Raw genomic sequence first — 26,663 nt, forward strand, 5'->3', positions numbered from 1 at the left:
TACAGAGACATCCCCAATATAAAAATAAAATAATAAACCCAGACCGTTTGGTCTTTAATAATTTCAACCTGAGTGTACTCTTTGGCTTAGTTTGTTCTTTTAGCAAGCTTGCATTAAGTTTCGTTGGCGCGCTTAAAATTGGAGCTCATGAAGAGAAGAAAAGAAAAGCGAGGCCAACAATAGGCCTATCTCCAATTTTGTGTGTAGAATGAGAACAGTTCCTACCGCGTCCTCTTCTCAGACCCGTTTCAGTCCACACAGAAGCGATGAGCAGCAGGCCACCCTCTGACTCACAGCAAACCCTTCGTAGCAACACCTCCACGTCGGCCTCCAAAACCTCTTCCAGCCAGCCTCCGCTCCGGTCCGTGTATGCAGGCAAAGAATGCGGCCGTCGACTCTCCAACGCTGGTGGGTTCTCTTGTCTCGCTAAGATAGCGGCTAGCGCAATTCTATAGCCAAGCTAGCTAACGGCTTAAGTCCAACAAAACCACACTTGACTGGCAGTAACAATGCCGACTAACGCGCGTAGCTTAATCAGGAAAACACTTCACAGTCCCATGTATTTAAAATACACATTGACAAGCTAGGCTATGTGGTTGGACTCCCACTCTCTGCTTGACGTTTCTCTCTTTACCCCTCATGTCGTTCGTTCGTTCGTTCGTTCTTCTTCTTCTTCTTCTTAGGCCAACCGGAAATCAAACTCTCACAGGTCATCTCTAAATTAAACAATTATTACGGTTTTGTTTTTTTCTCTGTACTAAACCCTTGAAACATTATTAACATATTATTAACTGCAAATAATTGTCTGAACAGAATAATACTTATATGTCTCAATAAATGTAAGGCACTTTGACATAAACCAAAAAAAGGTGTGCATCTTATTAATAACTCACATATTTAAAATGAGAAACAAATACAAAACAGGTTATTACACTATTATGATGGCAGATTTGCACCGTCATATTTTTATTTCTATTCCTTTGCGTGTGTGTGTGTGTGTGTGTGTGTGTGTGTGTGTGTGTGTGTGTGTGTGTGTGTGTGTGTGTGTTGTGTGTGTTGTTGTGTGTGGTGTGTGTGTGTGGTGTGTGTTGGTGTGTGTGTGTGTGTGTGTGTGTGTGTAACAAGCATTGTGTTAGTGCGCTGTGCCACGAGCCTAGGCATATTTATTACTCGCTGTTAAATACAATGAATGCTGCGTTATTGATTTTAGACCGGGTTTTTTTGGTTAGTGCGCGATCACTTCCCTCTGCCTCAAGATAGGAATACGGCAACAATTCACTTGAACACACCGCCCTGTTAGACCAGCATGCCCATGGGCGCAGGTTCATTTGGATTGTTGGGCTTTGCGCCGCGCTGCGCCGGGTGCAAAATAGGGCCCACAGACTGGATACAGAAGTGCTGGTAGCCTGGCTCTGTCAAGTGCTTTCCAACAACTAAGCTGTCAGATATTATGATTTAACAAGCAACTACGTATATAATAAAAACATATTTGACCAACCACATTGCTGCAAATATTTTTTAAAGATTAGTATGGAATTAAATACAGTTAAATAATAGTATAGGAACAACATATTTCATTCATTACAAATGTGCAAAATAAATGATTTATGCTATTTAACTGAACTTGTTGAGATATGTGAGCATGTTGCTTTGCTATGGCTCTCAAATGAATGTGAAACAGCCCATTGGGCATACATTCTCGGGACCTCCCTAGATAGTTTGAGTCAACTTTCTGTGTTTGGTTCAGTTTGTTTTTATACCTGATGCAAACCATAGGGGAGAGCAAAAAGCAGAACTTGGGGGTCAACTTTAGGATCCGACCCGGTCCCTGATGTAAAACCCTCTTACTGCCTTATATTCCGTTATTTATTATATATATATATATATATATATATATTATTATATATATATATATATGATATAATATATATGTGTTATATATTTATATATATTATGTTATATATATGTATATATAGTGTATATATATGTATATAATTATATAGTGTGTATATATATATATATATAATATGTTATTATGGCATGCCGTTTAGGAATAATATATATCTATAGTGATAATTTTATCCATCTGAATATATGGAATGAAAGTCTGATATATTGAATGGAAGTCTGTATATGGATGAAGTCTGAATATATGAATGGAAGTCTGATATTGGAATGGAAGTCTGAATATATGGAATGAAAGTCTGAATATATGGAATGAAAGTCTGAATATATGGAATGAAAGTCTGAATATATGGAAGAAGTCGATAAATTGAATGACTCTGAAATATGGAATGAAATTTCTGAATATATGGAATGAAAGTCGAATATATGGAATGAAAGTCTGAATATATGGATAAAGTCTGAATATATTGAATGAAGTCTGAATATATGGAATGAAAGTCAATATATGGAATAAGTCTGAATATATGATGATTGAATGAAAAGTCTGAATATGGATGAAGTCTGATATATGGAATGAAAGCTGAAGATCTGACTTCATACGGCGCTGGCGCCATCTTGTGTTGTGGCTGATTAATCAGGATGTAACAAATGTGGATGCTATGAGTGAATCGGCTAGAATCTAGTGTCCTATTTTGAGCAATGAGAGAGTATTAACACTCTGGCAAATGCAGTACGGGCCAAAATACTGGTAACCGTATCCAGTGCCACACCATTAGCTTCCAGTTTGAAGTTCCTTCTGCCGACATCTCCCAAAAGACTCATAATCCTTCAAGAATGATGCATAATGTTCTTTCGGCAACGTTTTGTTGAAAGGATTGCTTAACACTAGAATGTCGCAATAATGGAAATATGATCCCAAGTTGACGCTATCTAATTTCCAAACTGTTTGTGTCGTTTGGAGTATGACCAGTTGTTGCAAAAAACCCTGCAGTTAAACAAAGTATTGGACTATTCAGCCGATGCCATTTTGTAAATCCAGTGATTTCAGAAAGGTATCCCTTTGGGTGACATTTCTGTCATGTTTCCAACTTTCATTCCATATATTCAGACTTCATTCATAATATCATGACTCTTCCATATATCAGACTTTATTCCATATTTCAGACTTTCATTCCATCTATTCATTCATTCATATTCAGACTTCCATTCCATATATTCAGACTTCATTCCATATTTCAGACTTTATTCCATATATTCAGACTTTCATTCCATATATTCAGACTCATTCCATATATTCAGACTTTATTCCATATATCAGACTTTATTCCATAATTTCAGACTTTCATTCCAGATATTCAGACGTTTCATCCATATTTCGCTTCATTCCATATATTCAGACTTTCATTCAATATATTCATACTTTCATTCCCTATATTCAGACTTCCATTCCAATATATCAGACTTCATTCCTAATTCAGACTTTCATTCCATATTCAGACTTTCATTCCATATATTCAGACTTTCATCCATATATTCAGACGTTCATTCCATATATTCAGACTTTCATTCCATATATTCAGATGGATAAACTTCATATATATATATATTATTTCCTAAACGGCATGCCATAGTATATATATATATGTGTATATATATATATGTATGTATATATATATGTATGTATATATATATATATACACACACACACATACACAGTGTATATAATATTTTTATACTTAAAATTGTCTTTTGTATTTCCTTCACATAAATAAAGGTATTTCCAACATAAATGTTTTTCGAGGCTAAGCCATCTTACCTAGACCAGCATGATCCCCACACTATCTGTAAAACCTCTGACCCTTTAGTTAGAGTGCGTGCAAGCATATGCTCTGTCCTCATCTGTTTAATCTCTGTGAAGTGGCTGCAGCTGGATGTTATAGAATACACTCACTAGTATGTCAGCATGATGGAGAACGCCGTTTTTGAAGGACAGAAATAAGTCTGTTAGTAGTTTGTGAAGGCGATTTGTTACTGTATGTGCTTTGAACTTTAAATGGAGAACCTGCAGAGGTTATTCACATACTTATATTCATTCTGAATGAGGGTAAGCAAAGATAGATTAACTACAGAGACTGAAGTTTGGGAGAAGATGGGGATTGGGGTCATCCATGTACTCTTTTTACATGCTTTTATGTAATTATTTCTGTTTATTCTGGATCCTGGATCTGTGACTTATCCTGTGTGTTTCCATTATCCTGTAGCAAACCAATTTCTACCAGATACTTCATGCTGGTTGGCCTGTAAGTATGCTTTGACAATTAATATCCTTCTTGTTCGGATTTAGTTGTTCTGTTAGTTCCTGTTGACCAGAGGCTGGTTTCTTTTTCAGAGTGTAGAAGGCCCTCCAGGGCCACCTGGAGAGATGGGCAAGCCTGGCATACAGGTTGTAGATCCACTCACAATTATAAATGCAAATGATGCACCTGAATTCTGTCTATGTTGAGTAATTCTGAATTGGTAAATGTTTTTTTTTTCTGTTCATCTTTCTCAGGGACCACCTGGTTATGCTGGGGAGCGAGGACAAACAGGGATGCCAGGAGAGATGGTAAGTACCCAAACCCTGATTTTCTTATCCAGAAAATAACATTATCAGTGTAATTAGTCTCATAGCTTTCTCAGATGCTTCCAAACTGCAAATTTGCCAGAAATCTGTCTTTGTAGATTCAGAAAATGTAAATTTTGGGTAGCGGGTTGCTGCCTGGGGGAACAGATACTGCTAAATGTGATAGCCTGAAAGGCCTGTCAATCAAGGCAGGCCAAAGACATACATTCTCTTTCCCATGGCTTTTAATTTTTCTCTTAAATGTTTGAGTTGCTTAACATTTTTATTGAGCTTGTGTAAACATGAACCCTTCATTGAAGTTATGATGCTTACAGTTAATTACAAAGTCAAAATAAAAATTCACGTTCGTTTTATGGTGGTACAATGACTGCAAATGGAAATACTGTTGATATTTTGGGCATCATTTTATGTTAAGTTCCACTTAATGAAATCAGATATTTTTGGTGTCATACTGTAGGAACCATGCCTGCCCATACAATATGAGTTTGTAAAAATAGATTCACCGGCGGTTGAGTTTAATCAAGTGTAAAATAGCTGGTGGGGCAGAGTGAGTGTGGTTAAAGGGAGTGGGTGTTTGGAAACCTTCATGCATGGAACTCCATATGATGTAACCATTCTCATACTGGAAGAATAAACAAAAGTAATTTTATTACCAACTTTAAGTCGTTCCACTTTTTTTTTTCTAAATTTGATTATACTGAGCTGTAGTTGAATTAGTTGAATTAATCTTGTGTTCTTTCAGGAGTTCTCTCACTGAGACCTCCTTTCTTGTCATTTAATCACATCAAATTTGAAAAACCTTTGACTTCATTTGTTTGGGTGGACAACTTGTAAAGGTAAATTCAGTTGCGTTACATCCATCTCAGAAACAATCCTAGAAGTCCACTGTGGCCATATGGAAACCTACACTGTGTGCACAGTTATTAGGCAAGTGAGAAATTTGACCTTATCGTCATTTTCATGCAAATTTTCCAATTCCAAACTATATAAACTTAAATGCTAGATTGATTTAAGCATTATCAGGTGATGTGTATTTGTTTAATGAGGGAGGGTGTGGCCTAAAGATCAACACCCTAAATCAAGGTGTGCATAATTATTAGGCAGCTTCTTTACCTCAGACAAAATGGGCAAAAAAAGAGGTTTAACAGACTGAAAAGTCAAAAATTGTAAAAATGCCTTTCAAAGGGCTCTTGAAGTAGCAAAGATATTGAGACGTGATCACAGAACAATCAAACGTTTTGTTGCAAATAGCCAACAGGGTTGCAAGAAACTTGACGGGGAAAAAAAGACGTGATGTGTTTTTAGCCTCTAAACAAGCTCAAGATATTATTACAAGTGCCTACCCATGTGCAGTTATTCTTTCCGAGTGAACACAAACTGCTGAATTTGACTGCAGTAGATGTGACAGAAAAGCATAAAAGTTTTGTTAATTCAGCCAGTGCCTCTGTTTATTTCCTGTTTTCCGATAAAGTCCACACTAGTTAAAACATGCCTTTCTGTCACATCTACTGCAGTCAAATTCGTTGTTATCACTCGAAAGGAATCACTTCACATGGGTAGGCACTTCAATGACATTTTGAACATGTTTAGGCTAAAACATGTATAAAACTTGCCCTGATTAACCCTGGTGGGTGCAAAATCTAGCAGGAGGATAATACGGTGTAGGCAGTACCGATGGTTTTCATTTTTTTTGCTACTGACAGCAGACTCCAAATTTACAAACAGAGCTACATACTGAAATTGACTGGAATTCTCCTTTAACAAGACTCATAAGTTGAAACGTCAAGACTGGGCCAAGAAATATCTAAAGACAGATTTTTCGAAGGTTTTATGGACAGATGAAATGAGTGTGACTTTTGATGGACCAGATGGATGGGCCCGTGGCTGGATCTCTAAGAGGCACGGAGTTCCACTCGAGTCAGACGTGAGCAAGGTGGAGGCGGGGTACTGGTATGGGCTGCTATTATTAAGGATGAGCTGGTTGGACCTTTTTGGGTTGAAGATGGACTTAAAATAAACTCCCAAAAACCAGTTTTGCCAGTTTTTAGAAGATACTTTCTTCAAGCAGTAGTACAGAAAAAAAGTCTACATCCTTAAAGAAGGCCATGATTTTTATGCAGGACGATGCTCCATCACATGCATCCAAGTACTTAACTGTGTGGCTAGCCAGCAAAGGCCATAAAGATGACCGAATAATGACATGGCCCCCTTCCTCACCAGACCTTTACCCCATTGAGAACTTGTGGGCCCTTCTTAAACGTGAGATTTAAAGTGAAGGAAGACACCTCTTTGAACAGCATTTGGGAGGCTGTGGTTGCAGCTGCACAAAAAGTTGATCATCAATGGATCAAGAAACTAACAGATTCCATGGATGGAAGGCTCATGACTGTTATTGAAAAGAAATGTGGCCATATTGGTCAATGAATATTTCTTGAAAGTCAATAGTGTTTATTTGTACATTTTGAGTTTTCTTCTTACTGTAAGAAATTAAAATAAACAAGTGAGATAGGAACATTTTAGTTTTTCATTTAGTTGCATGACAATTCTGCACACAGATATTCTCCTGAGAAAGCCAAAACTCGCTTTTTCTTTGTTAAATATTCTGATTTGAGGTTTATTAACATTTCTGGTTGACTGAGAGCAATGCATTTGTTACAATACAAAAAATCCTCAGGAACACAACTTTCCTAATAATTTTGCACACAGTGTAGAGCCTATTGCCATATTGTGTGAGGTCTCAGCTTGGTAATGAGCTGGCATGGAGGACCAAACAGTGTGGTTTGGGAGAGTTGGAAACACTGGTGTGTACAGTGCAACAGACTTTGTTGTCTGCTCTATTTAGACCTTGCGTGGAAGAGAATATACAGTAGATATACTGTTTGTGTTTGAGTCACTGTGCAGCCTCCATGAATGAAAGCACATTTCTTTATTTTTCACGAGCATTTCATTCTTTAATGATAGGACAGCTCAGGCATGAAAAGGTAGTTGGAAGGGGAAGACAAGCAGGAAACCGTCACAGATTGGATTCAATCCCTGGACCTTCTGCATGTAGGAATAAACCTCTGTACATGTGCACCTGCTCTACCAACTTAGCTAAACGGCCACATGAAAGCACATTTCTATTTTTGCTTAATTAAGCAGAGGTGATCTTGTCAGTGATGTCACCTTGTTGTCTTTCAGTACTGATGTGCGCACGTTGAATATGTGTAATCATTTGTTGGGTTGTGTGGAGCCTGTGTAGTCTAGGCCAAGTTGTTTGCAACCTTGTCCAGGCTCTGGACAGCACAAGCTAAATCTCAATGTTTGCAATGTGACTAATAGCAAAGAAAGCCAGAGGAAGTGTTTGTTTTACAACTATGCTCTAATTGTTGCTTTTTATTCTTGTGAATTAATAGATAATCTAATGTAAACTGTAATGGCCTGTTGATCAAATAAATCAATCAATCCCAACCCCCCTGAGGTGCTATTGAGCAATGCCCTGAACCTGCTCTGTGGCAGGTCCAAAAATTTCGATTGTAATTGTACCGGCATCTCCCGGGTGTGTATAGTGATGGAATTTAGTCAATTAATCAACAACCATTTATATTAACTGTTGAAGTCGTTTGCTAAACAAAACTTCCAAACTATTTATTTTTCAAATATTAGTATTTGCTACTTTTTGTAGTTTCATATCACTGCAAATTGAAAAAAAGTTTTGTCGGTAGGATAAAACAATCACTGTAAAGACATTACAGACATTACCTTGAGCACTTTTAATATATTTTATAGACTTAATTGTGAATCAAATAATGATTAATGAAAATGATTGTTGGTTGCATGTAAAAGGGACTGTAGCAGGGTGATTGTGAAAAAGAGCGCATTGCATGACGTGAAATAACCTTACAGTAGTTATTAAATATAGGTTAAAAAACTCAGTGGCAATATATATTTTTAATATCTCCAAGTGAGGAACTTTATTTCTTTTATGCAATGTCAGTCGGAATTCAGGCACTCTCACCCTTAGAAATAATTATATCAAAGAATTGCAATGAGAGGGGTTTGATTTCATCTATATAACTGGCTTGCATCTGGCTCTAGAGAAACATCAACAGTTAGACTTGAGACATGGAGGGCGGATTTAAAAGAGGACATTTCAGAAAACGAAAGGAAGAAAACTTGTGACGCATTACAGAAGAATTACAAACTCTAATTTAAAGCTATTCCAATATAATTAGCTGATGCAGACATACACAACTCCTGTTAAATTGAAATAATACAACAGTAATATACCTTTGTTTTAAATGCAGTGAGGCTAAACAAACATTTATGGCCTGTGTTTGGGAGTGTGATAAAATTGAACTCAAGATCAATAAAACTGTTTACCTTGTTTGTGAACATTCCACTTGATTGTTCTGCTTCACTTGTGTCTAACAAATCTGAATCAGAGCTTTTGGAAAATAAAAATCACCTTGGTCGTCTTGCCAGTCACGCCATGTGTATCACCGTATCCATCAGTCTCCACAGCTGTGAGTATAACGCTGTCCACTGCCAGTACAGGTGGTGGAGCCTTTCCCTGTGAATATGTCCATGTTTCCCACCTGTGTGCAGGCAGAGTTATGGCAGGTCACCGTCCCCTTGACAGGGTGTTGTTATTCAAGTGATTCAGACACCTGTCTGTGTGATAAATGGCTCCACTGATTGGTGGAGAGGTTCAGTGTGTTCACAGTGCAAAGCTATCATTTATGATGAAGCTTTCCCAGTGTGAAAGCTCAGCACAGCTGCAGAGTGTTGTGATGGTTTTGTTTTGTTATTTTATTTCTGCGTTGTTGTGTTAAAGCATCTCATAACAATGTCATAACTATTCGCTAACAGCTTGATAGGGAAGCACTCAGTATCAACAGTGGTGATACTTTATGTTGTCTGATAGGGCGAGCGGGGTCTCCGGGGCCCTCCAGGACGAGCCGGGGCCCCAGGGAGAGACGGGGAAAATGGAGAAGATGGTCAGCCCGGGTCACCTGGTGAGCCGGGAACACAGGTGAGCACATTCTGCACACTAGTTACACAGTACATGTACAGCATAAGTGTGTTATAGTTGGTAAATGATGTGGTTTTGATTGTTGAAATGTTTCCATCTTGTCTCTGGTTGACATCAGGGCCTGTGGGGATACAGAGGAGAACGAGGGTCCGAAGGGGAAAAAGGTGATGAGGTGAGGAATAATATGGCACAGCTGCTTTATAGGACAACCAGTCAGTAATTCTAGATTTACTGTTTGTGAAATTGGAGCGTAGAATGAAGGGTTCTACTGTATGCAGTTTGAGCCACAGTTCATCTTTCTGCCATATTTTAAACATAAAGTACTTGGACTGTCATCTATAAACGTTTTTTTTGGTAAGTTTTACATATGGGTAGGTTTAACTCGTATTCGTTTTCAGCTGAATGGTCTAAGGCCCGGCTATCATTTGAAGTATTTTTCATTCTAGTATCAAAACAGTTCTAAGTTTTGGTACCCATATCAAAATGACACTAATTTCCATACCTTTCTTGGCGAAATATTAAAATACTTTTCTATAAAAGCCTTTTTTCATTTAACAAAGGAAAGTTCTCAAAGGTTAAATCTTGTCAGCATTGTAGCCATACAATGACAATGGACAGTAGAGCTCTACATTTGACAATGCCCTTGTAGGATAACACCTTTTCTCCATATTCTGAAACCTGTCACTTATGTGAAATTGATTGACGCTCATGTTTGCAGGCTGAAGCAAGCTAACAATGATTGTTACACTGTAGATACTATTTGGTTTCTTTTCCTCTCCAGGGTCTCATAGGCCCCAAGGGACCAAGAGGAGAAACTGGTGAACCTGGTGAGAAGGTACTCATTGGTGCAATTTATTTATCATTCATCCTAAATATGTAAATAGAAATTCATTGGGTTGTTTTTAAACAGAGAGACCGTACTGCCTTTTTTTAACGAAAAGACACAGTGTAACGATTTTGGACTGTTTTTTTCTTTTTTTCTTTGTTTAGGGCTCTACTGGTTTACTGGGCCCACCTGGTCCCGTCGGACCACCAGTGAGTTTCTTGTACCCTTCCTGTTTAGTTCCTTTCTATAAGTGCAGCAAACCAGGAATTTCTGCAGGGATTTTACATTATATTCTTAACACTTGGAAAGAAAGTGATGATTCATAAACCAGGCACATTTCTCATTTCTCTGTGACGTTAAGCTGCTTATACATTAGGAACATTTTGTGTACAATGTGTTGGACAAGGTGCGAGCCCATTACAGAATCAATTAAAAACAACAAGAATAACGTAACAGCTGTCCTTGTTGAACACATTTCTTACACATGCAACTGGTGTAAAATAAGAACAAAAACAATCAATCAGCTTTTGGGAAAAGAAAGACATGCGCTTCTGAATCTTTTTTAATCCCTAATCCAGTCCCCCTTTGAACTTGGAGTTCCAGGCAGCAAGGCGCTGACTCCGGTCTATTCTCGGATTTACTTTGATTCTACTTGGCATTAAATCAGAAACTCTGCCTCATAGTATTAACACAGACACTCCGGCCAGCAGGACATAATCAGTTGGATTAATCCTACCTTTGAATACATGTATTTTAATATGTTGTTGTAAAGTTGACATTGAATACTTTAATCTTCTCTGCAGGGGCCTCAGGGGAACCGGGGTGGCCAAGGGCCAGAGGGGCCCTACGGGCCTGATGTGAGTGATGTGCTGTCCGACTATACCTGCTCTTTGTTTTTTTTACTTTGCCCTATTGTGAATGCTGCATTTGTAAGTGAATGTTGTCATTATGCCTTTCTGACTGGTTCACCACTGCTTCACCATGTTCCCATGTGGTGTTACTGACATATAAAAGCTTAGTTCAACAAAAAATAAAAATGAAATTCAATCATGAAATAGACATTTCCACAGCAACTGAAGTGACGTTTCTACCAAACAGCCCCATTCCAAACTATTCAGCTTGTCTTCTTTTTCTGGTTCAGGATTTCTTCTTTCAAACTGCTTGTTTTGAAAACCCCTTTAAGGGAACTGAAGAAAACTGGTTTGAAACCACAGTGTCATCCTTTGGTGGCCAAATTATACATTTTTCAGCAGGAGCAATTTTGAGAAATGTTAGGCTTTCATCTATTCATCCATTTTCTCACCGTTTTACAGCATGCTTTGAGCAGGAGGTGGCAAAAATCTTGTGCATTTTTGCAGCAACATCAACTCTCAGTGATGTGAATGAAGGTTGAGAATGACTAGCTGCCTTCTGGCTGTGTTTGGCTTTAATACAAACTTCAGTATAGTTAATAAACCAAATTTGGCATGAGTGGTTAATGCCTGATTATCATTATTATTTGGGGGAAATTATTCCTTTTTATAGTTGTATTCATTGTGAGAGATTCTGAACCAATGGACAGTGTATAAAACATCACTCATGCTGCTATGAACCTGTTCTCACCAGGGGGAGAGGGGACTGGACGGCCCTCCTGGTCTGCCAGGGCCCACGGTGAGCAGACGTTTTTGATGACAAAATATTTGTCTATTAGGGTTAATTATGAATACATGTATGATCCGTGTGTGCGTGTGTGTGTGTCACAGGGCCCAGCAGGTATCACAGGAAGAGTTGGCGCTCAAGGAGTAAATGGCTCAAGGGTAAGATTACAACCTAGTAATAATGGTAAAGGTGGTTTTCTCCTTGGAACGCAAGTAATGATTTCTTAGATTGTTCAGGTAATTGAGTATTTGTTTGACTGTTACATTTTACAGTGACAATTGTCCACCTCCAAAGGTACCATCCTCAAATAGCTTGTTTTGTCCAAACAACACTCCAAAAGCCCCAAAGATATTCTTCCATTGCAGAAGCTGAAACCAATGCAACGATCAATGTAGCATTGCTTTCTGAAGACTGGAACATATGTGTAAAATGAAAAGAAGCAAATGTAATTTGATTGATTTCATACTTCATGCCTGGAAAGTGTTATAGACCTCAAACAGAGTGTCTTAGTTTGCAGGTTACTTCTTTTGTGTATAAATTGTTTATTGTTTCTTTCAGGGAGACATGGGACCTGCTGGCAGTGTTGGTCCCAAAGGCCCGCTGGTATACATTTCGTTTGGTTCTATACATGCTACAGTGATTCAACTTGCCGGGCTTGTTTAGAGACTGTTTGGCACCTTCTTTTTCTTTTGACTAGGGGCCTCCAGGTTTAGAGGGACAGATGGGACCTCCAGGACTCAGAGGACCCCAAGTGAGTAGAGTTCAGGGCAAGACTGTTAATGTCGAATTTTGACTTGTTGGGCTCCTGCTTCATTCACTTTGCAGCCAGTAAAGTGCAGGAGGTTCAAATCAATGTGATCATCCTAACAGGGACATCCAGGACAGATTGGTGCTACTGGACCTAAAGGAGATCCTGTAAGTTTGTTCTCATCAAGGTCATTTTGTTTCCATTTTTTCTTCTTTCGTTTGCTAAACCAAACCTCCAATAAACAAAAAGGATCTTTAAATCCAACGTAAAACATAGCTGCACACATAAGTCATACCAGAACCTCTAGTGTGAAGTGTTCAGGTTTAGCCTTTTTAGTCTGCTCTGCTAAGGATCTCATGTTTTCAGCACAGTTTGTCCATTTGTTGGTTGGTTTAGGTTGATTTCATAGGTCACCTGAAGCAGTTCTTTTGCTCTTCATTGTCACTCAAATACTGGAACAGCTATTAACCAGATGTTTAGACTGAGAAATTAAGAAATAAAATCCTGGGAAATAAAACATCTTCTTTGTCTATCCATGTTTCCACAATATGAGTTGAAGCTGTAGTGGGTAGAAGCAAAAATTGGCAGAATTGTTAGTAGAGTGAAACCTCTTCCTGCAGCTCTCCCTCTCCCCTCTTTGTCGCACTACGCAATGTGTAGAATAGCCAACAGGAGCGCTCTCTCTCTCTCTCTCTCTCTCTCTCTCTCTCTCTCTCTCTCTCTCTCTCTCTCTCTCTCTCTCTCTCTCTCTCTCTCTCTCTCTCTGAAGTGACCTGGGATTCACCAAAGTCTCCTGTCACATCTCGATTTTATAGCAGGGGCAGAAGTCTAGTTTTCTCTCAGACCACTTGAATGACAATATGCTGAAAGATTATTATGGAACTTCTGTCCAATGACGCCAAAAATAAAGCGCCACAGCCTTAAAGCTAATGAACACACTGAAAGCGGAAGAACAACTAGCCAGTGCAGGAATCTGGACCATTTGAGGAGCATGTGAATGAACCATTGGCCACTCTAGTTTCAGTTGTGAAGAAGCGGAATTAAAATCAGGTGTTTTTTTTTACATGCATGACTCAGGGAAAAATGTGAAGTGGAAATAGAGTTAAATTAATCCTCAACATACATTTCATGCTAATCTTAATTTAAATCGTGATTGCTATTTTAGTTAATTCGTTCATTTTGTCGCCAACGTTTTAATGGTTAATAACAATAAGTAGGGTGAGGTGGCTTGAAATTTTGCATGTTTTGTATGTATTGTGTCTGCTTCGGAAAGGAACATGATCAGGATTATGTATATTCTACAGATATGGTTAATGTGCAGATCCAAAGTAATGAAAATGAAATGTAAAGATAGCTGATAGTGTAAGTCTGACCATCTACATAAAACACAGTATTGTATTTGTCTGTTGACCTCTGCCTTGTTTCTTTTCTTTTTGTTCACATCAGGGGCCTGTGGGGCCCCTAGGTGCCCGAGGGGATCCCGGCTTTGAGGGGCCCACGGTGAGTTGCTCTTAGACTGTTCCACCAGGGTATTACATCATCTTATTACAGTATTGTACAAAAGGAACACACATTGTCTGAACAGACTAGATGTAGGTAAGCAGTGCTAGGCAGTGTGCTGCAGCCTCACACTGCCCTCTACTGGTTGGAGTGTCTCAGTGGATCGGGACATGGTGCTGACACTCATGTAAGAATGAAGTGAAATCAAATTCTCTGTTTACTGTAGTGCAACTAATTCCACAGATTTCATTTGTATTCCCTATGTACACCCCTATGTTAAATTCCCATAGAGACAGGCAGATTTTAATTTTTAAAGGCCAGCTATTTCATTGATCCAGGATACTAGGCATCCTGATTTGCATTGAGAAATGCTCTGCCTGCTTCTATGAGAATTTAACATTGGGATGTGTATACTTATTCACTTTTACAAAGAAAATTGGTGTCCGTAAAAGGTTGGATTTTCCTATTTTTTTTAATTAAGGCATTAAGACCAATTTCCAAAAGATGTTTTTTTGTATTCTTCTTTTTAATTAACTGCAGCATGGGTGTGCTAAAACTTATGCAAGCCACTGTAGATGTGATCCTTTCAATTGTCTGCACTTTGAAAAATTTGCTTCTGAATCTCCATCATCATCATCATCCTTTTTGTGTTTATATACAGGGGGCTGCAGGGAGACAGGGTCCTATTGGTTTTCCCGGGCTGACGGTAGGTGCTCATTATAGATGTACAAAAATATTTACTAGAAACATTATTAGGTTTGACCATTTTCTTCTTCACAGGGTAACAGGGGACCAGATGGGGACAAGGGGGATCCAGGACCTAAAGGCGACAAAGTAGGAGCCAGCAACTTCCTGTTCACTCAATAACACTCAAAGAGAATAATACAGTGTACTTAAAGGAATAGCTGAACGATTTTGATATATGGTTATTTGCTTTCTTTTCGAGAGCTACATGAGAAGATCGATACCTATCTAATATCTGTATGGATATTACTGTATGTAGCTAGTGAGTGGCTGGTAGCTTAGCACAATAACTGCAAATAGGGTCAAACAACTAGGCATGTATCTGTCCAAAACTTATTAACTCTCCCACCAGCATCTCTAAAGCTCACTAGTTACATGTAACATGTTTGGTTTGTTTAATCTGTACATAATCCAAACCATTCTTACTTACTCCAACCCTCTCTTCCTTTTTTCTGTGAGGTTTGTTTGTATGACAAGTCGGATTCACAAATGTATCTTATCTGAACAAACTGCAGTGTCAGAACTTATACCAGAGAACCTGAAAAAATTAGAAAATATTCATAAAACAGCTGTCAGCAATGTTTGATCAAAGTAGTGCTGCTGTTACAGACATAACAAGGGAATGGTTTGACATTAGGTGAGCTCCTAAAAACATATTTTGAAAGGAAGTGACCAGTGTGAGAAGTGTTGGCATCAAATGCAATGCTATTATAGCCAACTGTAGGTAAAGTTACACTGTTGGGTGCAAAAGATAATACTAAACAAAGAGCTGCTTAAAGAAGAAGAAACTGACAGAAACTGTCAAAATATATACAACCTTCTCAGAAAATTGGCAAGCCATCATGATAATTATGTGGAGAACCAAATAAGGATTTTTCATCCAAGTTTGTCTTTAGTTTAGTTATATTCATATCATATTTAAATTTATTTACTTACTAAATTTATTGAGATTAAGGCATCATGATTTCAGGTCAAATTAGTGTTTTTGCCCAAAGGAGAAAGGCAGACTGTTTGTGCGTGACTGTACATGGTGTGAGTGACAGGTCTTAACCACAATTTTGTTCATAGGAGTGGTTTTTGCATAATGCAAAGTGGTTTCACTGTGGTAATGTGCAGGACTATTTCTTGACAGGGCACATTCTCTTCCTAGAGCCTCTGCTGGTTGCCTGGAAACCTCACAGTGACAATAAGACTCCAAGAAAGCAAACAAGCATATTATTTTACAGATTATTATAGCGCATTGTAAAGTCATTTCATGAATGAAACAGAATAATATAGCACATTGTAAAGTTATTTTATGAATGAAGTAGAGATATTATATACTTGAGGGCCAATTCTGGGACGTTTTTGAAACATTTACAGTCCTGTTGAAAGCCTGACCGAGTGTGACTCATTTTCGCCCGTTGTCTTTCACTTACGCTTTTAGCTTTTAGTTGTTCTTCGTTTAATTTCCTTATTTTTGGAGATGGGCCTGCCCCAGTATCAGCCTTAACTACAACCGATGACTTCTAAAATAAAATTAGTATACAATGTTGTTACAAAGAATCTGTGACCCGTCAGAATGTGTTACTGTCTACCTGCTGTAAATCATTTTGTGACTTTACGGGAAAAATTGGAACCGGGCAAAGGCATTAATAAAAACTATGACTCATTAGATTAAAAAGTATACAGTTTCAGAAACATAGAAAAGTTTTATATATATTTATATATATATATATATATATATATATACATATAAAAGACATATATCTGTCTTTTCATAGTAAGAAAATGTTCTGTTTTGTTTTTATCTCAGGGTATTCTGGGGGCAGCAGGTATTAGGGGTCCTCAGGGACAGAGGGGCCCCACCGGCTTCCCAGGTTTTGCAGGCACCGAGGGCCGGCCTGGCCCCAAAGGCACTGAGGTACAGTGGAGAGCACTGTTAACCGTTTCTTTTCTTTTTTGTAACTGATATACATCAGTAACTGTGTAGAATGAATGTTTTCTGATAAATAAATACATGAATCCTCAGGTCAAGAATGACCTTTTGACCCTTAATAGACAGTTAAAAGGTCAAGCTTAAAATGCTAATTAAAAATGTTTTCCTACAAAATATGATTTGTCCTGAAATAAATCAGTATTTTTTAAGTCTACTTTATATAAACTAATATAAGATGGTGGCGTTTAAACACATAACATGCCACTTGTTTTATTTTTTTATGAAAAACAAATAAAACGTCATAGCCAGATGATTAACACACAATGTAGCATAATATTTTCTGCATATTACACAAACGTTCAGGTGAGAGAAAGAAGCAGCCTGGTGAAGGAGATAAGCTTGACTGACTTTATATTTCTTCATACAGGGCACAAATGGAGAAACTGGTCCTCAGGGAAAACAGGGCAGCAGCGGGTTAAAGGTCAGTGTCTGAACACCACAAAATGTCAGATGACTTCATATGTTGTTCCACACGTCAGATTTAACTGTGAAACATTAGAGCCTCCACTGGCTTCCTGCATGTGAATTTAACAATCCAATATTGTGATGTGAATCAATAACTTTCGACTGCAATAACAAGAATTTAACACACTCCCGATACTGCACTTGGTCAGCAATATTTAGTGATGTGTTATCCGTTCTGAGGGGTTCTAGATCTCTGCCATGTTTAAGTCTAAAATTAAGTAAATAGGGATATAAAATTATTCCCTTTTAAAAAAAATCCAGTGGGATTTTTCACCTTTTCTGGCTTCAGGAGGAGCGTAGCGTCAGTGACACTTTATATCAATGGCATTATGTATGTAGCAAATGTGTCTATCTGCAAAGGTGACTTAACTGAGGGTAAGAAAATGTCCTAGTTATAAGTAAATCTGAATATTAAGCTTTTTTTGGAAACAAGGATAACTAAAACTCTGCCTCACAGTAATCATGTTTGTACATTTAGTTACATTTGAAATATGTAACATAAATTAATTATGTAATTTCTGCTTTCAACATAATTTCACTCAGTTTTATAAAGTGTAAAAATCAGGACAACATCGAAAGTAAAACAAATGAAGGCAGTTTTGTAGATATTGCTGCTCAGTCAAAGTCAGTAATATCTGAACATCTTTGAAGGGAAACAGGGGACCAGATGGATGCAACGGCAAACCAGGACCCAGAGGGAACAAGGTATTACACATTCTAAATATTTGATGTATACAACACAATACAAATAATATTTCTAAATTAGACCTGGCATACAAATGCTTCAGTCCATTTTTGTTTTCCTGACAAATAGCAAGGCTTTAGGTTTCTGTTGTGTGAGTCGCTTTGTATTCTGCTAGTTATTTGATATTGATGCCGCCTTCTCTCTTTACTTTGCTCCAGGGCCGGCCTGGACAGAGGGGCCAAACTGGCCAACCGGGTCCATCGGTAAACTTAAAGCCTGTCAGAAATAATTTCAAATGTAGTCAACCCTGAATTCTTTATAACTCTGGCCATATGTTCAAAATGCAGGTCTTTTTAACAATTCACATTATTGGTATTACAAATACAAGGTCTTAGGAGGGGTAAGGTCTTATTGTTAATTGATTGTGTGTGTCTGTGTGTGTTTTCGGTTGATCCCTCACAGGGTTTGCCCGGGTCACCTGGACCAGAGGGAGCAGAAGGAAAGCCTGGTACACAGGTTCCCATTCTCTATCATATTTCAATCCCATCACCTTTAAATGTTGTCTGTTTGTCTTGTACTTCCTGCCACATACTGTACAAGCATTTCATATTCTGATAATTATTATTTTATTATTATTATGTTGACTTATTTCACACATCTCATTAGCCGTTTTGGCTTTAGTTGCAGGTTTGTGTCTTTTAGGTGGTACAGAGCTATAACTTTTGATGAGTATAGAGGGAAGACATCCTCACACATGTTACTTCTTTAAAGAGAAGTAAAATACTACTCTGAGTGCAAGATGTTCTGGTTGTTGGATGCAAGCTTAAAGAAGTGACATACTGGACAGACTGCCAAGAAAGAAATGCCCTCAAACCGTCAAAACTCACTCTTAAGTTGAGTTGAGGGAACTCTTATGTTGGAATTGTTGGTTTAGCCAGCAGGAGGCAGTCTTTGTACATGTTGAGTTCCACAGTAAGTTGCAGAGTTCATGCTCTATCTCTGTCTCATTTATTCATCGCTGTGTTTCATCCATTATTGAAAGAGAGCACTTATCTGGACTGTGGATTTATTTCAAATAGAGGGATACTTTGCAAAATGTTTCCATCTTCATAATTAACAATTAGTTTGATTAATTAAATAAAATAAAGTATTTCTGATTAACTGATTTGAAGATTGATAAAAAAGTATATTTGTAGTGTTTTTGATACTTGGTAAAAATCAGCATAGTCATGGGGAACACAAACATTTGTTATTTGCAGCCCAAAATTTGGGTGACTCCATTTTGAAAAAAGTTTGATTGAAATTGATTTTACTTTTGGGCAAATATGCCTAGTCCCGTTCTTGTCTAAGGGTTAGCTGACAAGATCTATCACTCTATGTCTGGTAAATATGAAGCCATAGCCAGGAGACAGTTAGCTTAGCTTAGCATGAAGACAGAGGTTAATCAGAGGTGAAAAAGCTGGCTTGGCTCTGTCTAAAAGCAACAGAATCCCCCTACCAGCCCTACAGCTCACTAATAAACATCACAGCTCGTCATATCTCTGTATAAAGCCAGTGTAGTGGTTGAAGGGATGGGGGTATGTGCTGGCTGGTCTTTCAGCCAGGAGCAGTGACTCTATGCTGGAGTCTTCATCCTGAGGCTACCAGATCAGAGCCAAGAAATAGTCCGGTACATAGATCCCGTGCAGATCTTTTGAACCTGCCACTTTGCTGTCGCCAGGCTTGAATGCTACGAAGTGTTTTGGCTGGGCGGTAATTCAATTTGATAATTTATTGTCTTTCGGTGGAATTATATTGTGGTGAAATCATGTATCGAGATATACAATTGCGTTGTTAGTTGGGAAAAAGTTGTTTATTTTTTCTTTATAATTTTACTTGAAACTGAACCACATTATTGATGATTTTATTTTTCAATATTTTGTAAAAGCACCAATTGTCGACCTTACAATAGCGATATCAATGTATTTGGTCAAGAATATCGTGATATCTGATTTTCCCAATATTGCTCGGCCGTACAAAGTGTATATGAGAAGAGGGCAGCAGAGCACCGCTGACCTCATTACCAGTGTGTTGATATCAGCTCTGACTGGACATGATTGTTTACACTTTAAATTACTATTGCCACAACCACATTATTTCCCTTACCTTAACAAAGTGTTTTTTTTTGCCTTAACGTAACCATTTTACAACATTTTTTTAATAATAACATAATCTTCATCTTGTAGCCTCATATTTAATGAGCAGATATAAGGGTGGCATTAACCTTCTCAGCTATCACTTTAGGATGACATTGCTTGATAAAAGGGAGATTAATTCCCTTAGTGTATAATTTAATTCATTAAATTGATGATATTTACTATGTGTACTCTGCTGCATTGTTGGTATTTTCTCTGTCTCTCTCTCTGTTGCAGGGCCCCTCAGGTGCAGCTGGCAGCACTGGCAGTAGAGGGCCAATGGTAAGCATGACCTCAGCATTCAGTTCCCGACATCGTCCCTCCAGCTTGGCTTTTTTGGCTCCCCCCAAGCTGCATCGTTCAGCCGAATTAAAAAAACATTATTACAGATTTACAAGAGAGTCCGGATTTAATATGGAGGGCTTTATTGATTCATGAGCTGGCAAACAAAACAAACACTGCCATATATACTGTGTGTGTGTGTGTGTGTGTGTGTGTGTGTGTGTGTGTGTGTGTGTGTGTGTGTGTGTGTGTGTGTGTGTGTGTGTGTGTGTGTGTGTGTGTGTGTGTGTGTGTGTGTGTGTGTGTGCGCACCGATGTGATTGCTAAACGTATTATTCCAAAACCATAGGCATTATCTGCTGAAATCCTCACTTGTCTGGTTTCATTTTCATTTATTTTCAACATAGTCTCCACCAGATTTAATAAAATATTGTCTGCTGTTGCATTAAGATCCCCCTTCAATAATACCAAATGGCCCAAAGCCTTAAAGAAACATCTCCCGATCATATATCTTGTGATGTCCAGAGAAAACTGGATTTACTACTGTAGCTGTACAGCTGCTGAGTAATGCGTTTTGTATTACCAAATTAGCAATCACCACATTATTGATTTCTCTAGTTAAGAAAGACAAATGTAACCTGTTAAAGAGTTGTAAATTAATCTCTTAATCGCCAATACTTCATCCATGTAGGGAGAAGCCTCATGAAATGACCAAGAAAAATGAAATGGCAAATTTAATTTATCAGTAAAATACTAAATAAACGCATTGAAACAAATAATTGAACAACTCAGCGCACGTTTGGTTATTTAGAAATTATGTTTCACATTTGCACATTTATATTTTTGATCAGGTCTGCAACTCTTATGATTATAATTTATCTTATCCTGCATTGTATGTGTCCTTGTAGCATTTTCTTTTATTTTTAGTTTGCAGTTTATTTTTTTAGTTTGATGACTTCTGACTTTTTTCAGGGTTTTCAAGGAATTCCTGGAGAGAGAGGCGCAGATGGCCCACCAGGTTCACCGGTATGATTTATTATTCTGTGGTTGTGACATTTGAAACACAGAGGACTGAAGACGATAACTACAAAGTGAAACTGAGTTTTTTTCAGAGACAGGGGCAGCCAGGCAGGAAGTTTGTTGTGAAAATGATCAGATTCTCTGAAGCATATAGTTCAAGAAAGACAGCAGTTTCCTGCAAAACAAATGTTTAAGCTTACATGGTTTTGTTCAAAGTTTGTTCCAACTTAGAACTTCTGAGAAATTAAGCTGAGCCCAAACATCATGGTGATATTAATCATCTTATCTATCTTCCAGTTAGATGGCAAGCAAGCATTTCTCCCCAGAAGAAAGTACTCTTGATCTATGCAGTCCTGTGAATCTTATTGGCTAAACAGATAAATAGATGGTATTGATTGGTACTGTGGATTTTTAGTGACAGAGTGCTTTCATCTGTTAGGGGCCACCGGGGAAACCAGGACCTCCAGGATCACCAGGACCCACAGGGGACAAGGTAAGGCCACAGGCACAGAGCCGCCATGAACTTCTTTACATACACGTGTGTGTGTGTGTGTGTGTGTGTGTGTGTGTGTGTGTGTGTGTGTGTGTGTGGTGTGTGGTGTGTGGGGGTGGTGGGTGTGTGGTGTGGGTGTGTGTGTGTGTGTGTGTGTGTGTGTGTGTGTGTGTGTGTGTGTGTTTCTGTCATTATGGGTTATGTAGATGTGTTTTGTGTGTTTTCTCAGGGTTTCACAGGGAAGCCAGGCATGGAGGGACCTCAGGGCCCAGTAGGCATGTATGTAAGTGATCCTTCAGCAGGGCACATACAAGGAATGCACCTGATCTACATTTGCACAGCACATAACTTAGGAATAATATACATCACACCAAAAGGATGTAGTGTGCCTTTCCTCATTAAGATACTTTTAAAACTCTACAGATTCTTACCTGTTAAAAAAGTACACCTACCTACACCTCTAAAGCTCACAAATGAACACATATCAAATAAATTAAAACATAAATGTAAAAGTATGAACTTGTGGTTTCACTGGAAGTTATGTGCTGGAAGTAGCCAGATTAGCTGTGTATCCCTCTTTTCATTCTGCTAGCTCTAGCTACATAGCGTATTGGACCAAATACAATAATAACACGGAAATTTCCCCATTTGGGATTAATAACCTCTATCTAATCTAATACAAGACAACCCTTATTAAAAGACAACCCCCTGTTTTTCTAAGACGTTTTTTTTTTTAAGACGTTTTGAAAACCAAATTTGGCTTTTTACCGAAAACAATTTAAGTTAAAAATAATAAAAAATAACACTTTTAATAAACTAAGGTAGGCTGTTGTTAATATCTTTAAAAAAATTAAATCATGTTTTTTATGTCAATCTTGTTTTCAATTTCACTATAGTTTAGATGAAATATTCCCATTTAAATTTAACAAAATGAAATTACATTTGTAAATAAAGGACTTACAGCTGCAGAAGACCACACCGGGTTTTACTCCTATCAGCTGGGAACAGGAAACACAAGCTCACCTACACTGGATAGAAGAAGAGTAGAAAAATGTTTCCTGGACTGATGAATCACAATTTCTGCTGCCCGATTTTGAGCAGCCCTGTTGAAACTATAGTGGACAAGCCCAAGTGCTAGTCGCTACTTAGGCTGAATCCCATTCCTTCCCCTTACCCCTTCCCCTAGCTTTTGCGCGTTCACACGGGACCTAGTGCTGTCCCAATACCTATTAGGACCGAGGGGTAGGGGATAGACCAAGGACTGTATAGCCCTTGGAACCTAGTGTGGACGCGACCTCACTTGAAAACACACAGGCATCAATGGCTGCCCGTCGACCAGAGAGACACAAAAATGTAAGTATTTTCGGCTTAAATAATTGATTAAAAAGTTACGACAGTCTTGTTTTGTGGTCTATGCAGTCCTGTACATGTATACTTGCAACCATGTTCCTAACTGAAACTTTTTAAAAATCGCTAGCTTGCAATGCTAACGCTAACGCTAATCGCTAACGTTGAACAGTCCCACATATTTCTGCCTTGAATGGACTGTATACATCGCATAGATTGTATAGCTATATATATATATATATTAATATTAACGGTCTACGATACATCGCTACGTGCTTCCCATATACGCCCTGTCTCACACAGGAGGACACAGCAGCTGGTCCAGTTTGGGGCTGAAAACGCAGAAGTTTCCTAAATCCTGTGTTCATGTTGTAATCATTCATTATTGTATTGGTACTGTATTATTGTAATCATTTGTAATGAATTCCTGTTCATTGTTCATGCACTTATTGTTGTTGGCTTTGATACGGGACACTGATGATATGTGAGGGGGGGGGGGTTACTGGCCAACATGCATCAGACTGGTCTGAAATATCAGAACAGCTGTAGTTAATTTGTTTGTTTGTGGTCTTGGTTGTATTTTTTAGTTTTACACATTTGAAGCCTTTTTATGTGTGCGACATGTTAGTTATGGTTCTAATAGTTGACAATGGTTCTGTAACATCATTTTATGTAATGTTTTTGCCGGTTATGTTCAATTTATCACCAATAAAGACAGATTTTTGTCAACAAAATGTTTTTGTGAACATCAATGACATTCAAAACGGTGATAACTGAAACAGATATGCATGTATACACCATGTATACAGGGTGTGTATGTATGTATACATGATACATGTGTATACACATATGTATTGCAAACAGACCTAAGTACAACACCGATAAGAACATCTGCCTCTGCACTACCAAAGTGAACCTAAAATATATAAATATTTAAATCCATATGACACTGTTGTCCAAACCCACACAATCAACAGACAGATACGGCATCTTGGAGGTTTGTGATCAATACTGCATGGTGATGTCACCAAGTGGTGTCCCATTTCATAGGGGTATGTTTTCACCCCTACCACTTACCCCTTGGGTTCAAGGGCCAAGGGGTAGGGGTAAGGGCCAAGGGGTAGGGGTAAGACGGAGAAATGGGATTCAGCCTTAGTCAGCGGCAGTGTAGTCTCCATGGCACCTGCTAGCCGCAAACGATGCAAAACGGTAAGGAGAAATGACCCGAGTTACCTCAATTTGGATTCAGTGGGAGCCCGAGGGAGGAAATACAGTGTGGCTGTGGCTTTTAATAATAAATAGTGTTTTTAGAAGTAAACTGCGTAAACTAGCTGTAGCTGCTACTCTCATTTAATGTGCGCCATAATGGTGTTCCTTGGAGAGTCTAATAATTTCTGAAATGGTACATGGTGAGAAAGGATGGAGAACCACTGCTATAGAGCAGCTTTGGAATGTGGTGGAACGGGAGATGCACAACATAGATGTGCAGTCGACAAATCTGCAACTATGTGATGCCATCATGTCTACAGTACATAGTGTCGAATCTCTAAGGATTGTTTCCAGCGCTTTTGTAGAATCAATGAGACAAAGAATCCAGGCTGTTCCGGGGGCAAAATGGGTCATGGCCCATATTTGAAAGGTATACCTGATGAAGTTCGCAAAAAGTCAAACATCTTCCATACAATTCAGATATAAATATGAATTACTACATTATTCTGGCAAATGTATTGTGGTGCTGGGTGAGCCTTTGTGACCGTAACTGAGGACAAATGAAATTCTTCCATCTGTTGTACCTTCTGCTATCAGGGTGTCCAGGGAAACGTGGGCATGCGTGGGCCTCCTGGGTTTACAGGAGAAAGGGTAAGGTCTTTTTTTCTCTCTTCCTTATCACAAGTCTAAAAGCCTTGTAAAAGTGATTGTTGATTGTAGAAAGGGCCAGAAAAAGGCATCTCAAACATGTGAGACCAGTCGAAGATGCAGCTCAGAGAGTCAAAAGCTATTTTTAGAAGGAAAGTTCTCTGTTAATCAGAACGTAGAAATTGACATTCTGACATTCTGGCTTTTCTTTTGTGAATGTAGATGAGTGCAGACTTTTTTTTAAATGTGCTGTTAATACCTATTTCGAAGCTAAATCCACACCTTTAACGCTGAGAAATAACACAATTCCATATTTTTCTCCACACCAGGGTGAGCCAGGTTTACGAGGTTTACCTGGACCTGTTGGGAAGCCAGGACCTGCAGTAAGTGTCTGTAGTTTTTTATTTTCCTTTTTATTTCCTTTCTTTTGACCCATGGGAACCATTGGGGGTATATGAGAGTGGGATAGAATATTGCTCAGAGGATATGATTAGGACAGAAGCTACGATGGGGTCACACCAAGGAGGGTTTGTTAAATAAAGGCGGTGCAGGGACTGGCTATTGATGAAGGTGAACAGGTCGCATTGATTGATTTTTTTTTTTTTTGGAGCCACTGGTGGCAAATCTAATGGCAGAGTAAAGGACAAATACATTGCTTCATAAACTGTCCTCCAGAATGTCCCCTGCAGTCTAATGCCAGGTGACAACCTCAATGAGAAAGCAGTTCTCTACACGTTACAGCTCGTTTTCACTGTGCAGTGTTTAGCAGTGGAGTAGACAACATATGAAAATGACACAATAGAAAATGCAGTACACAACAAAAAACAACCCCAAAATGCAAAATGCTGCCACAGGAAATTCCCCCGGATGCATGTATTTTCTGTTTCTTTCCGCTTTCTTTGTATTGAAATTTAAAATTTGGTGGATTAATGAGATCTCTGGATGGTAAATTGAGACAGCTAGCTATACTATCTGTCCAATCTGAGTTTTCTCTTACTCGAATATTTAACAGCAGCTTTGTGCAGAGTTTATGACGATTCTGATTGGTTTAAAGAAATGCCATCCTCCCATCCCCGAATGCAATGTGGAATAGCCAGACCCCCCTAAAGCACGCTTTGGAGGAGGGTCTGGGAAAGCGATAACATTAAACGGTAACCTAGATATCCCCAAAAGATTCTAAACAAAACTTTTCACCTACCATTGAAACAGCTTCTGATCACCTAATCGGTGGTTAGTAAATACGCACCAAAAGCGGGAGGGAACGTGGGTTAATATGTGGATTAATACTGGGATGTCTACACAACTATGTGATTCGATTGACTTCAAAAAGTTAACCACTTTACTCGAACCAAAGTTCAAAACAC

The 26,663-nt window shown here is 38.5% G+C and overlaps 1 protein-coding gene across 2 annotated transcripts in view; it reads left to right on the forward strand.

Moving 5' to 3' along the window:
• The window catches only part of si:ch211-196i2.1 (collagen alpha-1(I) chain), a 168,410-nt gene that overhangs the window by 107,186 nt on the left and 34,561 nt on the right, over positions 1 to 26,663 (forward strand). For both annotated transcript variants that reach the window (XM_032540370.1, XM_032540369.1), the window contains exons 10-36: positions 4,167 to 4,205; positions 4,295 to 4,348; positions 4,457 to 4,510; positions 9,435 to 9,542; positions 9,661 to 9,714; positions 10,324 to 10,377; positions 10,533 to 10,577; positions 11,172 to 11,225; positions 11,974 to 12,018; positions 12,111 to 12,164; positions 12,565 to 12,609; positions 12,704 to 12,757; positions 12,877 to 12,921; positions 14,201 to 14,254; positions 14,916 to 14,960; positions 15,035 to 15,088; positions 16,794 to 16,901; positions 17,344 to 17,397; positions 18,093 to 18,146; positions 18,345 to 18,389; positions 18,589 to 18,642; positions 20,538 to 20,582; positions 21,555 to 21,608; positions 22,042 to 22,095; positions 22,325 to 22,378; positions 25,249 to 25,302; positions 25,629 to 25,682. In XM_032540370.1, coding sequence (XP_032396261.1) covers positions 4,167 to 4,205; positions 4,295 to 4,348; positions 4,457 to 4,510; positions 9,435 to 9,542; positions 9,661 to 9,714; positions 10,324 to 10,377; positions 10,533 to 10,577; positions 11,172 to 11,225; positions 11,974 to 12,018; positions 12,111 to 12,164; positions 12,565 to 12,609; positions 12,704 to 12,757; positions 12,877 to 12,921; positions 14,201 to 14,254; positions 14,916 to 14,960; positions 15,035 to 15,088; positions 16,794 to 16,901; positions 17,344 to 17,397; positions 18,093 to 18,146; positions 18,345 to 18,389; positions 18,589 to 18,642; positions 20,538 to 20,582; positions 21,555 to 21,608; positions 22,042 to 22,095; positions 22,325 to 22,378; positions 25,249 to 25,302; positions 25,629 to 25,682 — 1,488 coding nt within the window. The remainder of the gene's footprint in view (positions 1 to 4,166; positions 4,206 to 4,294; positions 4,349 to 4,456; positions 4,511 to 9,434; positions 9,543 to 9,660; positions 9,715 to 10,323; positions 10,378 to 10,532; positions 10,578 to 11,171; positions 11,226 to 11,973; positions 12,019 to 12,110; positions 12,165 to 12,564; positions 12,610 to 12,703; positions 12,758 to 12,876; positions 12,922 to 14,200; positions 14,255 to 14,915; positions 14,961 to 15,034; positions 15,089 to 16,793; positions 16,902 to 17,343; positions 17,398 to 18,092; positions 18,147 to 18,344; positions 18,390 to 18,588; positions 18,643 to 20,537; positions 20,583 to 21,554; positions 21,609 to 22,041; positions 22,096 to 22,324; positions 22,379 to 25,248; positions 25,303 to 25,628; positions 25,683 to 26,663) is intronic.

This window comes from Etheostoma spectabile, chromosome 16 (genome assembly GCF_008692095.1).
Source record: "Etheostoma spectabile isolate EspeVRDwgs_2016 chromosome 16, UIUC_Espe_1.0, whole genome shotgun sequence".
Classification (NCBI taxonomy): domain Eukaryota; kingdom Metazoa; phylum Chordata; class Actinopteri; order Perciformes; family Percidae; genus Etheostoma; species Etheostoma spectabile.